General features: G+C 38.1%; 1 protein-coding gene across 2 annotated transcripts in view; it reads left to right on the top strand.

The window, feature by feature from the left end:
* Positions 1 to 14,803, top strand: part of P4HA3 (prolyl 4-hydroxylase subunit alpha 3) — a 1,158,229-nt gene that overhangs the window by 829,766 nt on the left and 313,660 nt on the right. For both annotated transcript variants that reach the window (XM_044073397.1, XM_044073396.1), the window contains exon 8: positions 7,329 to 7,393. In XM_044073397.1, coding sequence (XP_043929332.1) covers positions 7,329 to 7,393 — 65 coding nt within the window. The remainder of the gene's footprint in view (positions 1 to 7,328; positions 7,394 to 14,803) is intronic.

Here is a 14,803-nt window from a genome sequence, read left to right as displayed (position 1 = left end):
TCATTGCTGCTAAAGATGTCTTTGAATCCCTTTTTTACATCAAAACATGAGGTCTTCCTCACTGCTGCTAAAGATGCCTGAATCCCTTTTCTTACCTCAAAACATGAGGTCTTCCTCATTGCTGCTAAAGATGACTTTTAATCCCTTTTTTACATCAAAACAGGAGGTCTTCCTCGTTGCTGCTAAAGATGTCTTTGAATCCCTTTTTTACATCAAAACATGAGGTCTTCCTCATTGCTGCTAAAGATGTCTTTGAACCCCTTTTTTACATCAAAACATGATGTCTTCCTCATTGCTGCTAAAGATGTCTTTGAACCCCTTTTTTACCTCAAAACATGAGGCCTTCCTCATTGCTGCTAAAGGTGTCTTTGAATCCCTTTTTTACATCAAAACATGAGGTCTTCCTCATTGCTGCTAAAGATGACTTTTAATCCCTTTTTTACATCAAAACAGGAGGTCTTCCTTGTTGCTGCTAAAGATGTCTTTGAATCCTTTTTTTACATCAAAACATGAAGTCTTCCTCATTGCTGCTAAAGATGTCTTTGAACCCCTTTTTTACATCAAAACGTGATGTCTTCCTCATTGCTGCTAAAGATGTATTTGAACCCCTTTTTTACCTCAAAACATGAGGTCTTCCTCATTGCTGCTAAAGATGTCTTTGAATCCCTTTTTTTACATCAAAACATGAGGTCTTCCTCATTGCTGCTAAAGATGACTTTTAATCCCTTTTTTACATCAAAACATGAGGTCTTCCTCATTGCTGCTAAAGATGTCTTTGAACCCCTTCTTTTTACCTCAAAACATGAGGCCTTCCTCATTGCTGCTAAAGGTGTCTTTGAATCCATTTTTACATCAAAACATGAGGTCTTCCTCATTGCTGCTAAAGATGTCTTTGAATCCTTTTTTTTTTACAATCATGTAAATTGACCTAGCTGCAGTAGGCAATTTTAATAATCACAGTCTCTTTTCTCTGAATCCCAGGAACAATCTTTTCACTGTTTCTTACAAAATATTCTTTCTACTGTATAAACATTCTCCTTTCAGTTACCTTTCATGCTTATCACTGATGCTGCAGTAATTATTTTCACTATAATTCCAACAATTATATTACTTTCTCATTTTCTGACTTCCTGACTACACCTTTTATAAGTGTTTCGTAATATAACTTTCCCTGGTGAGCTTCATGATGGAAATCCAATGCTTCTGTGATTAGCAATCATAAATATAATGATAAAAGATGGAAATTTCCAGAAACATTTAAAGATTCAAATTACAAAACTGCAAAAATCACTACAAAAAGCATTTTTTCTGGGGGCTTTGTGCTTTTCACACCAACCTCCCTTATGGGAGGGTGTACCATCCTCAAATTCCTGCTGCTTCTGCTTAAATTCAAAGATGTTTTATCACAGGGTAAAGAGAAATCGCCAAAATACCGCAATCTCAGCCTTTTAATACAAATCGCAAGAATCACACATTAGGCTGTTGATTACTAATGCCTGACTTTAAAGCTTGGCACCATATTGATTTACAGTGTATCTGTTTTGTAATACCAATGGCAGTATCTGCAGCTTTCTGTGATTTACAGTGTATCTATTTTGTAATACCAATGGCAGTATCTGCAGCTTTCTGTGATTTACAGTGTATCTATTTTGTAATACTAATGGCAGTATCTGCAGCTCTCTGTGATTTACAGTGTATCTATTTTGTAATACTAATGGCAGTATCTGCAGCTTTCTGTGATTTACAGTGTATCTATTTTGTAATACCAATGGCAGTATCTGCAGCTTTCTGTGATTTACAGTGTATCTATTTTGTAATACTAATGGCAGTATCTGCAGCTCTCTGTGATTTACAGTGTATCTGTTTTGTAATACCAATGGCAGTATCTGCAGCTTTCTGTGATTTACAGTGTATCTATTTTGTAATACCAATGGCAGTATCTGCAGCTTTCTGTGATTTACAGTGTATCTATTTTGTAATACCAATGGCAGTATCTGCAGCTTTCTGTGATTTACAATGTATCTATTTTGTAATACTAATGGCAGTATCTGCAGCTTTCTGTGATTTACAGTGTATCTATTTTGTAATACTAATGGCAGTGTCTGCAGCTTTCTGTGATTTACAGTGTATCTGTTTTGTAATACCAATGGCAGTATCTGCAGCTTTCTGTGATTTACAGTGTATCTATTTTGTAATACTAATGGCAGTATCTGCAGCTTTCTGTGATTTACAGTGTATCTATTTTGTAATACCAATGGCAGTATCTGCAGCTTTCTGTGATTTACAGTGTATCTATTTTGTAATACCAATGGCAGTATCTGCAGCTTTCTGTGATTTACAGTGTATCTATTTTGTAATACCAATGGCAGTGTCTGCAGCTTTCTGTGATTTACAATGTATATATTTTGTAATACCAATGGCAGTATCTGCAGCTTTCTGTGATTTACAGTGTATCTATTTTGTAATACTAATGGCAGTATCTGCAGCTTTCTGTGATTTACAGTGTATCTATTTTGTAATACTAATGGCAGTATCTGCAGCTTTCTGTGATTTACAGTGTATCTATTTTGTAATACTAATGGCAGTATCTGCAGCTTTCTGTGATTTACAATGTATCTATTTTGTAATACTAATGGCAGTATCTGCAGCTTTCTGTGATTTACAGTGTATCTGTTTTGTAATACTAATGGCAGTATCTGCAGCTTTCTGTGATTTACAGTGTATCTGTTTTGTAATACCAATGGCAGTATCTGCAGCTTTCTGTGATTTACAGTGTATCTATTTTGTAATACCAATGGCAGTATCTGCAGCTTTCTGTGATTTACAGTGTATCTATTTTGTAATACCAATGGCAGTATCTGCAGCTTTCTGTGATTTACAGTGTATCTATTTTGTAATACTAATGGCAGTATCTGCAGCTTTCTGTGATTTACAGTGTATCTGTTTTGTAATACTAATGGCCGTATCTGCAGCTTTCTGTGATTTGCAGTGTATCTATTTTGTAATACTAATGGCAGTATCTGCAGCTTTCTGTGATTTGCAGTGTATCTATTTTGTAATACTAATGGCAGTACCTGCAGCTTTCTGTGATTTACAGTGTATCTGTTTTGTAATACCAATGGCAGTATCTGCAGCTTTCTGTGATTTGCAGTGTATCTATTTTGTAATACTAATGGCAGTATCTGCAGCTTTCTGTGATTTGCAGTGTATCTATTTTGTAATACTAATGGCAGTATCTGCAGCTTTCTGTGATTTGCAGTGTATCTATTTTGTAATACTAATGGCAGTATCTGCAGCTTTCTGTGATTTACAGTGTATCTGTTTTGTAATACTAATGGCAGTATCTGCAGCTTTCTGTGATTTACAGTGTATCTATTTTGTAATACTAATGGCAGTATCTGCAGCTTTCTGTGATTTACAGTGTATCTATTTTGTAATACTAATGGCAGTATCTGCAGCTCTCTGTGATTTACAGTGTATCTGTTTTGTAATACTAATGGCAGTATCTGCAGCTTTCTGTGATTTACAGTGTATCTATTTTGTAATACCAATGGCAGTATCTGCAGCTTTCTGTGATTTACAGTGTATCTATTTTGTAATACCAATGGCAGTATCTGCAGCTTTCTATGATTTACAGTGTATCTATTTTGTAATACCAATGGCAGTATCTGCAGCTTTCTGTGATTTACAGTGTATCTATTTTGTAATACTAATGGCAGTATCTGCAGCTTTCTGTGATTTGCAGTGTATCTGTTTTGTAATACTAATGGCAGTATCTGCAGCTTTCTGTGATTTACAGTGTATCTATTTTGTAATACTAATGGCAGTATCTGCAGCTTTCTGTGATTTGCAGTGTATCTGTTTTGTAATACTAATGGCAGTATCTGCAGCTCTCTGTGATTTACAGTGTATCTGTTTTGTAATACCAATGGCAGTATGTGCAGCTTTCTGTGATTTACAGTGTATCTATTTTGTAATACCAATGGCAGTATCTGCAGCTTTCTGTGATTTACAGTGTATCTATTTTGTAATACCAATGGCAGTATCTGCAGCTTTCTGTGATTTACAGTGTATCTGTTTTGTAATACTAATGTCAGTATCTGCAGCTTTCTGTGATTTACAGTGTATCTATTTTGTAATACCAATGGCAGTATCTGCAGCTCTCTGTGATTTACAGTGTATCTATTTTGTAATACTAATGGCAGTATCTGCAGCTTTCTGTGATTTACAGTGTATCTGTTTTGTAATACCAATGGCAGTATCTGCAGCTTTCTGTGATTTACAATGTATCTATTTTGTAATACTAATGGCAGTATCTGCAGCTTTCTGTGATTTACAGTGTATCTATTTTGTAATACTAATGGCAGTATCTGCAGCTTTCTGTGATTTACAGTGTGTCTATTTTGTAATACTAATGGCAGTATCTGCAGCTTTCTGTGATTTACAGTGTATCTATTTTGTAATACCAATGGCAGTATCTGCAGCTCTCTGTGATTTACAGTGTATCTATTTTGTAATACCAATGGCAGTATCTGCAGCTTTCTGTGATTTACAGTGTATCTATTTTGTAATACCAATGGCAGTATCTGCAGCTTTCTGTGATTTACAGTGTATCTGTTTTGTAATACTAATGGCAGTATCTGCAGCTCTCTGTGATTTACAGTGTATCTATTTTGTAATACTAATGGCAGTATCTGCAGCTTTCTGTGATTTACAGTGTATCTATTTGTAATACTAATGGCAGTATCTGCAGCTTTCTGTGATTTACAGTGTATCTATTTTGTAATACCAATGGCAGTATCTGCAGCTTTCTGTGATTTACAGTGTATCTATTTTGTAATACTAATGGCAGTATCTGCAGCTTTCTGTGATTTACAGTGTATCTATTTTGTAATACTAATGGCAGTATCTGCAGCTTTCTGTGATTTACAGTGTATCTGTTTTGTAATACTAATGGCAGTACCTGCAGCTTTCTGTGATTTACAGTGTATCTGTTTTGTAATACCAATGGCAGTATCTGCAGCTTTCTGTGATTTACAGTGTATCTATTTTGTAATACCAATGGCAGTATCTGCAGCTTTCTGTGATTTACAGTGTATCTATTTTGTAATACTAATGGCAGTATCTGCAGCTCTCTGTGATTTACAGTGTATCTATTTTGTAATACTAATGGCAGTATCTGCAGCTCTCTGTGATTTACAGTGTATCTATTTTGTAATACTAATGGCAGTATCTGCAGCTTTCTGTGTAACATATTGCATCATTGTAGCCATTTAATCTCTTTCCGCTGACCTAATATTAACTGATGGCTAACATTTAATGTTCTTGTAAATGGGCCATGGCTTAAAATGTACTCCTGTGTTCAAGTCCATCTACCTACAATTAAAAAAAGAAACACATAAATAAATACATAGTATTACACAGATGCCCTGGTTTACAGTGATTAAAGGCAGCAGGACATGTCTTGTGTTCTTATTCTGTATCAGGCTAAGAGCTCCTCTTACTTATTTTGTACAGTGTAAACCATGTCCTGTTTCAATAACTCGATGACATTTTGGTCAGCAGCATTTTGTTTGGAGGGAGGTGTCCATTCATCTGTCTGTCTCTGTGTGTACACAAGTAAAGGTGCGTGTATGTGTGTGTGCGTGTGTGTGCGTGTGTGTGTGTGTGTGTGTGTGTGTGTGTGTGTGTGTGTGTGTGTGTGTGTGTGTGTGTGTGCACATCTATGCACATTTTTAACTTTTAACATTTATTAATTAAAGTGCTTATAACTTAAAATTTCACAGAAAAAAATGTCACCAAATAGCATAAATTCACCTTATAGTAAAATAATAGCCAGTTGTGATGGCTTAGCTAAAGCCCTAAGACCCCAGGCAAGCTGGGTGCAAATGCTTGCTCCATCACCTAGGGTATGGGGAGAGAAGGGGGATGAAATGGCATTTATGCACCACACCTCTGGCTGAGGGAGGGGACATGTGATCAGGGTGCACTGTCTGTGGTAGAATCCCTCATGTAGACTGGGAATCACATAGAAGTGCTGGTCTACAAAGGGGACAGGGACATTTTATCACATTGCTTACAGAGGAGTAGGCATGAACTGCAAACACCAACTGCATGCTAACCCCTTGGGCACTGCTGGGCATGTGCAGTAGAACAGCAGGACTGTAGTAGAAAAAAAACATTCCTCCACAAAGATGGCAGTCCCACTACCAGTTCATCTGCTTCAGGGACAAAGAAGGGATCAATGGGGGAGGGACAGGATGAAGGAGAGCTGATGATCAGTGGAGAAACTGAGAAAAAAAATGATAAAAACAAAAACAAAGAAGCAAGTTTCTTCATTTTTAATTAGCAACAACATTTTCCTAATACAATGTTCATTAAAAACAAAATACATTTTAGCTGATCTTTTCACTGAGAGCAAGACCTTGTCCACTTTAGCCCCTCCCACCCGCCCCACTATTTTGAGTGATTTACCCAATGAATTCACAGATATTGTAGACCAGAAAATATTCAAATAAATGTTTGTAACTCCATATATGATACTGTAGCTAGTCCCAAATATCTCCTATTGACCCTCCTGTCATTTTTTTTTTCAACTACAAAAAAAATAGCTCACTGTCTTCCCAATCTGCCTTCCATTGACCAAGCTTACATACAGACACACACACACACTCACACACACACACACACACACACACACACACACACACACACACACACACACACACACACACACACACACACAGATACATGCACACACAGAGAGACACCATACACAAAGTAACTGTGATACAAATTAATTATATTTCTTTCAAAAGTGATAACACACATGCTAATAACTGCTCCCATGATCACTAGCTGCCTTATCAATTACCAGTTGTGTCATCAGTTTGTCATAGCTATCTAAGTCCACGTAAAGCTAGGAACTACATATAACTATTGTAAATAATGAATAGTTGTGATCTGATTAGTGTTCACTGTGGTGGAAATGCAATAGTGAACTTTTTAAAATATTCTGACATGGATGGTATCGGGTTTTCTAATTCTACATGTATAATGTCTGTTTACAATATTGGCACGTATTTGTATTCCCTTTGGCCTTAGTCATGGCTGAAAATGTTATCTAGGACTGCTCACCTCCCCATTTAATTTATGTATAAATAATGCTAAAAAGTTAAAAAAAAAAGTTATCTGATTACAGGAAACAACCTGACCAGTAATATTGTGCTAGTCTTGTTTCTCTCTGTCTGTGTGTTTTGCAGTTTGTCTTTGGTAAAAGATATCAGAAATACTACACAGTTTTATTTTCTTTTGTTTCCCAAATCCAGCTGCAGCGATCAGTAGTGGCCTCAGGAGAGAAGCAGGAAGCAGTGGAATACCGAATCAGTAAGAGGTAATTCATATCAACGTCAGTGAAAATCTGTGATTTATAACAGCTGTGAAAACAGTGTTGCATCTCTACTAATATGGTTTGCTTCTTATGTTTAAACATATCCTTTTCAAATACTCTCGCATATGCCACTAGGGACAATGTGGTTAATTTGCATACCTCTCAACTGTCCAGATTTTCATAGAATGTCCAGATTTGTGGCTCATATTATTTGTCTGTTCATCGTAAAATATATGGCTTACTTGCAAATGACTGGGATGATCTGGCAATTAAGGTCACTAAATAATGACATAAATTTTAGTTTCAGACTTCAGATCCTTCAGAAAACCTATGTTAAAACAAGCCCTGTTACACTAGCAACTTTCTAAGTTTATAAGAGCAATAGTTAAAATATGTTCCTAATTTTGGGTCTTTGTCCCCCCATTCTGTCAGGCATTGTCCATATTTCTTGCACTACAAGGTTGATGTCAAATGTATCTGCATTTCTTCTTGTGATAAACCAAATAACTGTAATTGTGCTCAGAATCTGAGGGCAGTAGAAAGAAAGATAATAGAGTCTGAGAACTTCAAAATAAAGGTGAATGGACACTGTTGATCTGCTTGATACTGTGAGATCAGTAACTAGACAAGTTATTGGGTCTTAATGACAAAATAATAAGAAGAGATGTTGAACCAGGAATGCAAGGAAGAGAAAAAAGGGGGAGCAGTGCAAAGGAAAACAATAAAGACCAGTTACTTACATACATACAGGACAAGGAGTTAAGGATACGGCAGTGCATGTCCCTTAAAAGACATCGGCTATGCCCAACTTTGTGCCATATATAGATAAAGCCCTGGTTATGCATCAGATGACTCATGCTCAAATAGTAGTACATGAGGCTGGAAGCATTGCTCAGAGGATAGTGAAAGTGAGTGGCTGATGCTAACATATTCCTCATGAGGAAGGGAGACCATCTTCTGCAATGTATTGTTTGGTGACCCCTGCAGAATGGTACAGAAGTGTGGCCTGGAACAGTGCACATTGGAGAGATAACTGCACCACAGAGGGAGACATGCTGACTAGAATGTGGGCATGCATGCATCTCCATAAGAAAGCAACTAAAGGGCAGTCACAACTACCACAGGGATATATTAGGCTGGGAACATGAATGCCTCATGTGGATAACAATTCATTCATGACCTGACTCATACCTTGAAAGGGACTGAATGGGCATATGAGCTCTGTCCTGTGTCAGAGAAATGCACACCCTTCCTTAATCACTGCCTATGGTACATCTGTTATACAAGACTTTAGTAAGGATACAACACAGTTAATAAATTGAACCTGGTGTATGTCACAGTATTATGCATTAATGCTACAGTGATGGTGGTGTGACTGATATATGTGACAGTATTATGTTGTATGGTACACTGACTGTGGTGTATCTGGTATATGAGACAGTATTATGCTGTATGGTACAGTGACTGTGGTGTATCTGGTATATGAGACAGTATTATGCTTTATAGTACAGTGACTGTGGTGTATCTGGTATATGAGACAGTATTATGCTGTATGGTACAGAGACTGGAGTGTATCTGGTATATGTAACAGTATTATGTTGTGTGGTACAGTGACTGGGGTGTATCTGGTATATGTGACAGTATTATGCTGTATGGTACAGTGACTGTGGTGTATCTGGTATATAAGACAGTATTATGCTGTATGGTACAGAGACTGGAGTGTATCTGGTATATGTAACAGTATTATGTTGCATGGTACAGTGACTGGGGTGTATCTGGTATATGTAACAGTATTATGCTGTATGGTGCAGTGACTGGAGCGCAGCTGGTATATGTGACAGTATTATGCTGTATGGTACAGTGACTGGAATGTATCTGCTACATGTAACAGTATTATACTGTATGGTACAGTGACTGGGGTGTATCTGGTGTATGTGACAGTTTTATGTTGTATGATACAGTGAATGGGATGTATCTTGTGTATGTGACATAATTATGCTGTATGGCACAGTGACTGGAGTGCATCTGGTGTATGTGACAGTATTATGCTGTATGGTACAGTGACTGGAGTGTATCTGATACATGTGACAGCATTTTGCTGTATGGTACAGTGACTGGAGTTTATCTGGTATATGTAACAGTATTATGTTGTATGGTACAGTGACTGGGGTGTATCTGGTATATGTAACAGTATTATGCTATATGGTACAGTGACTGGAATGTAACTGGCATATGGGACAGTATTATGCTGTATGGTACAGTGACTGGAGTGTATCTGGTATATGTGACAGCATTATGCTGTACAGTACAGTCACTTGGGTGTATCTGGTATACATGAAAGTATTATCATGTACAGTACACTGACTGGGGTGTATCTGGTGTATGTGACAGTATTACGCTGTATGGTACAGTAACTTGGGTGTATCTGGTGTATGTGACAGCATTATGCTGTCTGCTACAGTGACTGGGGTGTGTTTGGTATATGTGATAGTATTATGCTATATGATACAGGGACTGGGGTGTATCTGGTATATGTGACAGTATTATGTTGTATATTACAGTAACTGGAGTGAATCTGGTATATGTGACAGTATTATGTTGTACTGTACAGTGACTGGAGTGTATCTGGTATATGTGACAGTATTATGCTGTATGGTACAGTCACTGGAGTGTATCTGGTATATGTAACAATATTATATTATATGGTACAGTGTCAGGGTGTAGCTCATATATATGACAGTATTATGTTATATGGTATAGTGACTGGGGTGTATCTGGCTATCTGAAATTATTATGCTGTACAGTACAGTGAGTGGGTGTATCTGGTATATGTGAAAGTATTATGCAGTATGATGCAGTGACTGGGGTCTTGCTGGTATATGTGACAGTATTATGTCATATGGTACAGTCACTGTGGTGTATCTGCAACATGTGACAGTATTACGCTGTATGGTACAGTAACTTGGGTGTATCTGGTGTATGTGACAGCATTATGCTGTCTGCTACAGTGACTGGAGTGTAGCTGTTATATGTGACAGTATTATGCTGTATGGTACAGTGACTGGGGAGTATCTGATATATGTGACAGTATTATGCTACATGATACAGTGACTGGTGTGTATCTTGTATATCAGACTGTATTATGCTGTGTGGTACAGTGACTAGGGTTTATCTGTTATATGTGACATTATTGTGCTATATGGTACTGTGGCTGGAGTGCATCTGGTATATGTGACAGTATTATGCTGTATGACACAGTGACTGAGGTGTATCTGCTATCTGAGGCAGTATTATCCTGTATGGTACAGTGACTGGGGTGTATCTGGTGTATGTGACAGTAGTATGTTGATAGTACAGTGAATGTGGTGTATCTGGTATATGTGACAGTATTGTGTTGTATGGTACAGTGACTGGGGTGTAGCTGGTAAAGGTGACAGCATTATGCTGTATGGTACAGTGACTGGGGTGTATCTTGTGTATCTGACAGCATTATGCTGTACAGTTTAGTCGCTGTGGTGCATCTGGTATATGGGAAAGTATTATGTTGTACAGTACACTGACTGGGGTGCATCTGGTGTAAGTGACAGTATTATGGTGTATGGTACAGTCACAGGGGTGTGTCTGGTGTATGTGACAGCATTATGTTGTCTGCTACAGTGACGGGGATGTAGCTGGTATATGTGACAGTATTATGTTATATGTTACAGGGACTGGGATCTGTCTGGTATATGTGACAGTATTATGCTGTATGGTACAGTGACTGGGGTGTATCTGGCATATGTGACAGTATTATCCAGTATGATGCAGTGACTGGGGTGTTGCTGGTATTTGTGACAGTATTATATTATATGGAACAGTGACTGTGGTATATCTGGTATATGTGACAGTATTATGCTGAATGGTAGAGTCACTGTGGTGTATCTGCCACATGTGACAGTATTATCCTGTATGGTACAGTGACTGGGGTGTATCTGGTGTATGTGACAGTATTATGCTGTATGGTACAGTGACTGGGGTGTATCTGGTGTATGTGACAATATTATATTGTATGGTACAGTGACTGGAGTGTATCTGGTATATGTGTCAGTATTATTCAGTATGGTACAGTGACTGTAGTATAGCGGGTATATGTGACAGTATTATGCTGTATGGTACAGTGACTGTGGTGTATCTGGTGTATTTGACAGTATTGTGTTGTATGGCACAGTTACTTGGGTGTGTCTGGTATATGTGACAGTATATTGCTGCACGGTACAGTGACTGAGGTGTAGCTGGTATACGTGACAGTATTATGCTGTATGGTACAGTGACAGGGGTGGATCTGGTATATGTAACAGTATTATGCTGCATGGTACAGTGAATGAGGTGTATCTGTTATATGTAACAGTGTTATGCCATATGGTACAGTAACTGTGGTACATCTTGTATATGTGAAACTATTATGGTGTATGGTACAGGGACTGGGGTGTATCTGGTATATGTGACAGTATTATGCTGATTGGTGAAGTGACTGGGGTGCAGCTGGTATATGTGACAGCATTATGCTGTATGATACAGTGACGGGGGTGTATCTGGTATATGTAACAGTATTATGCTGCTGGTACAATAAATGGGGTGTATCTGGTATATGTAACAGTATTATGCCATATGGTACAGTAACTTTGATGTATCTCTTATATGTGACACTGTTATGCTGTATGGTACAGGGACTGGGGTGTATCTGGTGTATGTGACATTATTATGCTGTATGGTACAGTGACTAGGGTATATTTGGTATATGTGACAGTATTATGCTGTATGGTACAGTGACTGGGCAGTGTCTGATATATGTGACAGTGTTATATTGTATGGTACAGTGACTGAAGTGTATGTAGTATATGTGATAGTATTTTGCAGTATGGTACAGTGATTTGAGTGTAGCTGGTATACCTGACAGTAGTATGCTGTACGGTACAGTGAGTGGGGTGTATCCAGTATATGTGACAGTATTATGCTGTATGGTATAGTTACTGGGGTGTAGCTGGTGTATGTGAAAGTATTACGCTGTATGGTACAGTGACTGGGATGTATGTGGTATATGTGAAAGTATTATCCTCTACAGTACTGTGACTGGAGTGTATCTAGTATATGAGACAGTATTATGCTGTATGGTACAGTGACTGGACAGTATTATGCTGTATGGTACAGTGACTGGGGTGTATCTGGTTTATGTGACAGTATTATTTTGTAAGGCACAGTGACTGGGGTAGCTGGTATATGTGACAGTATTATGCTGCATGTTACAGTGACTGCAGTGTATTTGGTATATGTGATACTATTATGCTGTATGGTACAGGGATGGCACTGTATCTTTTGTAGGTGACAGTATTATACTGTATGGTACAGTGACTGGGCAGTATCTGATATATGTTACAGTGTTATATTGTATGGTACAGTTACTGGAGTGTATGTAGCATATGTGACAGTATTTTGCAGTATGGTACAGTGACTTGAGTATAGCTGGTATATGTGCCAGTATTATGCTGTATGGTACAGTGAGCGGGGTGTATCCAGTATTAGTGACAGTATTATACTGTATGGTATACTTACTGTGGTGTACTGGTGTATGTGAAAGTATTACGCTGTATGGTATAGTGACTGGGATGTATGTGGTATATGTGACAGTATTATCCTCTACAGTACAGTGACTAGAGTGTATCTGGCATATGATACAGTATTATGTTGTATGGTACAGTGACTGGAGTGTATCTGGTATATGAGACAGTATTATGTTGTATGGTACAGTGACTGGAGTATATCTGGTATATGAGACAGTATTATGCTGTATGGTACAGTGACTGGAGTGTATATGGTATATGAGACAGTTTTATGTTGTATGGTACAGTGACTGGGATGCACCTGGTATACGTGACAGTATTATGCTGTATGGCACAGTGACTGGGGTGTATCTGGTATATGTGACTGTCTTATGCTGTATGATACAGTGACTGTGGTGTATCTGATACATGTGACAGTACTATGCTGTATGGTACAGTGATGGTGTATCTGGTATATGTGACAGTATTATGTTGTATGGTACAGTTACGAAGTGTTGCTAGTATATGTGACAGTATTATGCTGTGTGGTACAGTGACTGGGGTGTATCTGGTATATGTAACAGTATTATTTTGTATGACACAGTGACTGGGGTGTAACTGGTAAATGTGACAGTATTATGCTGTATGGTACAGTGACCTGGGTATCTCTGGTATATGTGACAGTATTATGCTGTATAGTACAGTGACTGGAGTGTAGCTGGTGTATGTAACAGTATTATGCTGTATGGTACAGTGACTGGGGTATAGCTTTTATATATGACAGTATTATGTTCTGTGGCACAGTGACTGGTGTGCAGTTAGTATATGTGACAGTATTGTGTTGTATGGTACAGTTACTGCAGTGTAACTGGTATATGTGATGGTATTATGCTGTATGGTACAGTGACAGGGGTGTATCGGGTGTATGTGACAGTATTATGCTGTACTGTAGAATGACTGGGGTGTGTCTGGTATTTGTGACAGTATTATGTTGTACATTACAGTGACTGGGGTATATCTGGTATATGTGACAGTATTGTATTGTATGCTACTGTATAATACTGTATGGTACAGTGACTAGGGAGCTGCTAGTATATGTGGCAGCATTATGTTGTATGGTACAGTTACTGGGGTTTATTGGTATATGTGACTGTATTATGCTGCATGGTAAGGAACTGGGGTGTAACTGATATATGTGGCAGTATTATGCTGTATGTTACAGTGATTGGGGTGTATCTGGTGTATGTGAAACTATAATGCTGTGTGGTACAGTCACTAGGGTGTATCTTGTATATCTGACTGTATTATGCTGTATGCTGCTGTGACTGGGGTGCAGCTGATATATGTGACAGCATTATGTTGTATGGTACAGTGACTGATGTGTATCTGATTTATGTGACTGTGTTCTGCTTTATGGCACAGGAACTGGTGTGTATATGGTATATGTGACAGTACTATTCTGTATGGTATAGTGACTGTGGTGTATCTGCTGTATGTGAAAGGCTTATGCTGTATGGTACAGTGACTGTATTGTATCTGGTATATGTGATAGTATAATGCTGTATGGTACAGTGACTGGGGTGTATCTGCTGTATGTGAAAGGATTATGCTGTATGGTACAATGTCTGTATTGTATCTGGCATATTTAACTGTATTATGCAGTATGATACAGTGACTGGGATGTAGCTGGTGTATTTCACAGTATTATGTTGTATGGTAGAGTGTCTGGGGTATAGCTGGTATATATCACATCATTGTACTGCACAGTACAGTGACTGGGGTGTAGCTGGTATCTGTAAAAGTATTATGGTGTATGATACAGAGATTGAGGTGCATC

This window comes from Protopterus annectens, chromosome 5.part1, assembly GCF_019279795.1.
Source record: "Protopterus annectens isolate FY-2018-M chromosome 5.part1, PAN1.0, whole genome shotgun sequence".
In the NCBI taxonomy this organism is placed as follows: domain Eukaryota; kingdom Metazoa; phylum Chordata; order Ceratodontiformes; family Protopteridae; genus Protopterus; species Protopterus annectens.
This window is presented reverse-complemented; position numbering and strand designations above follow the sequence as displayed.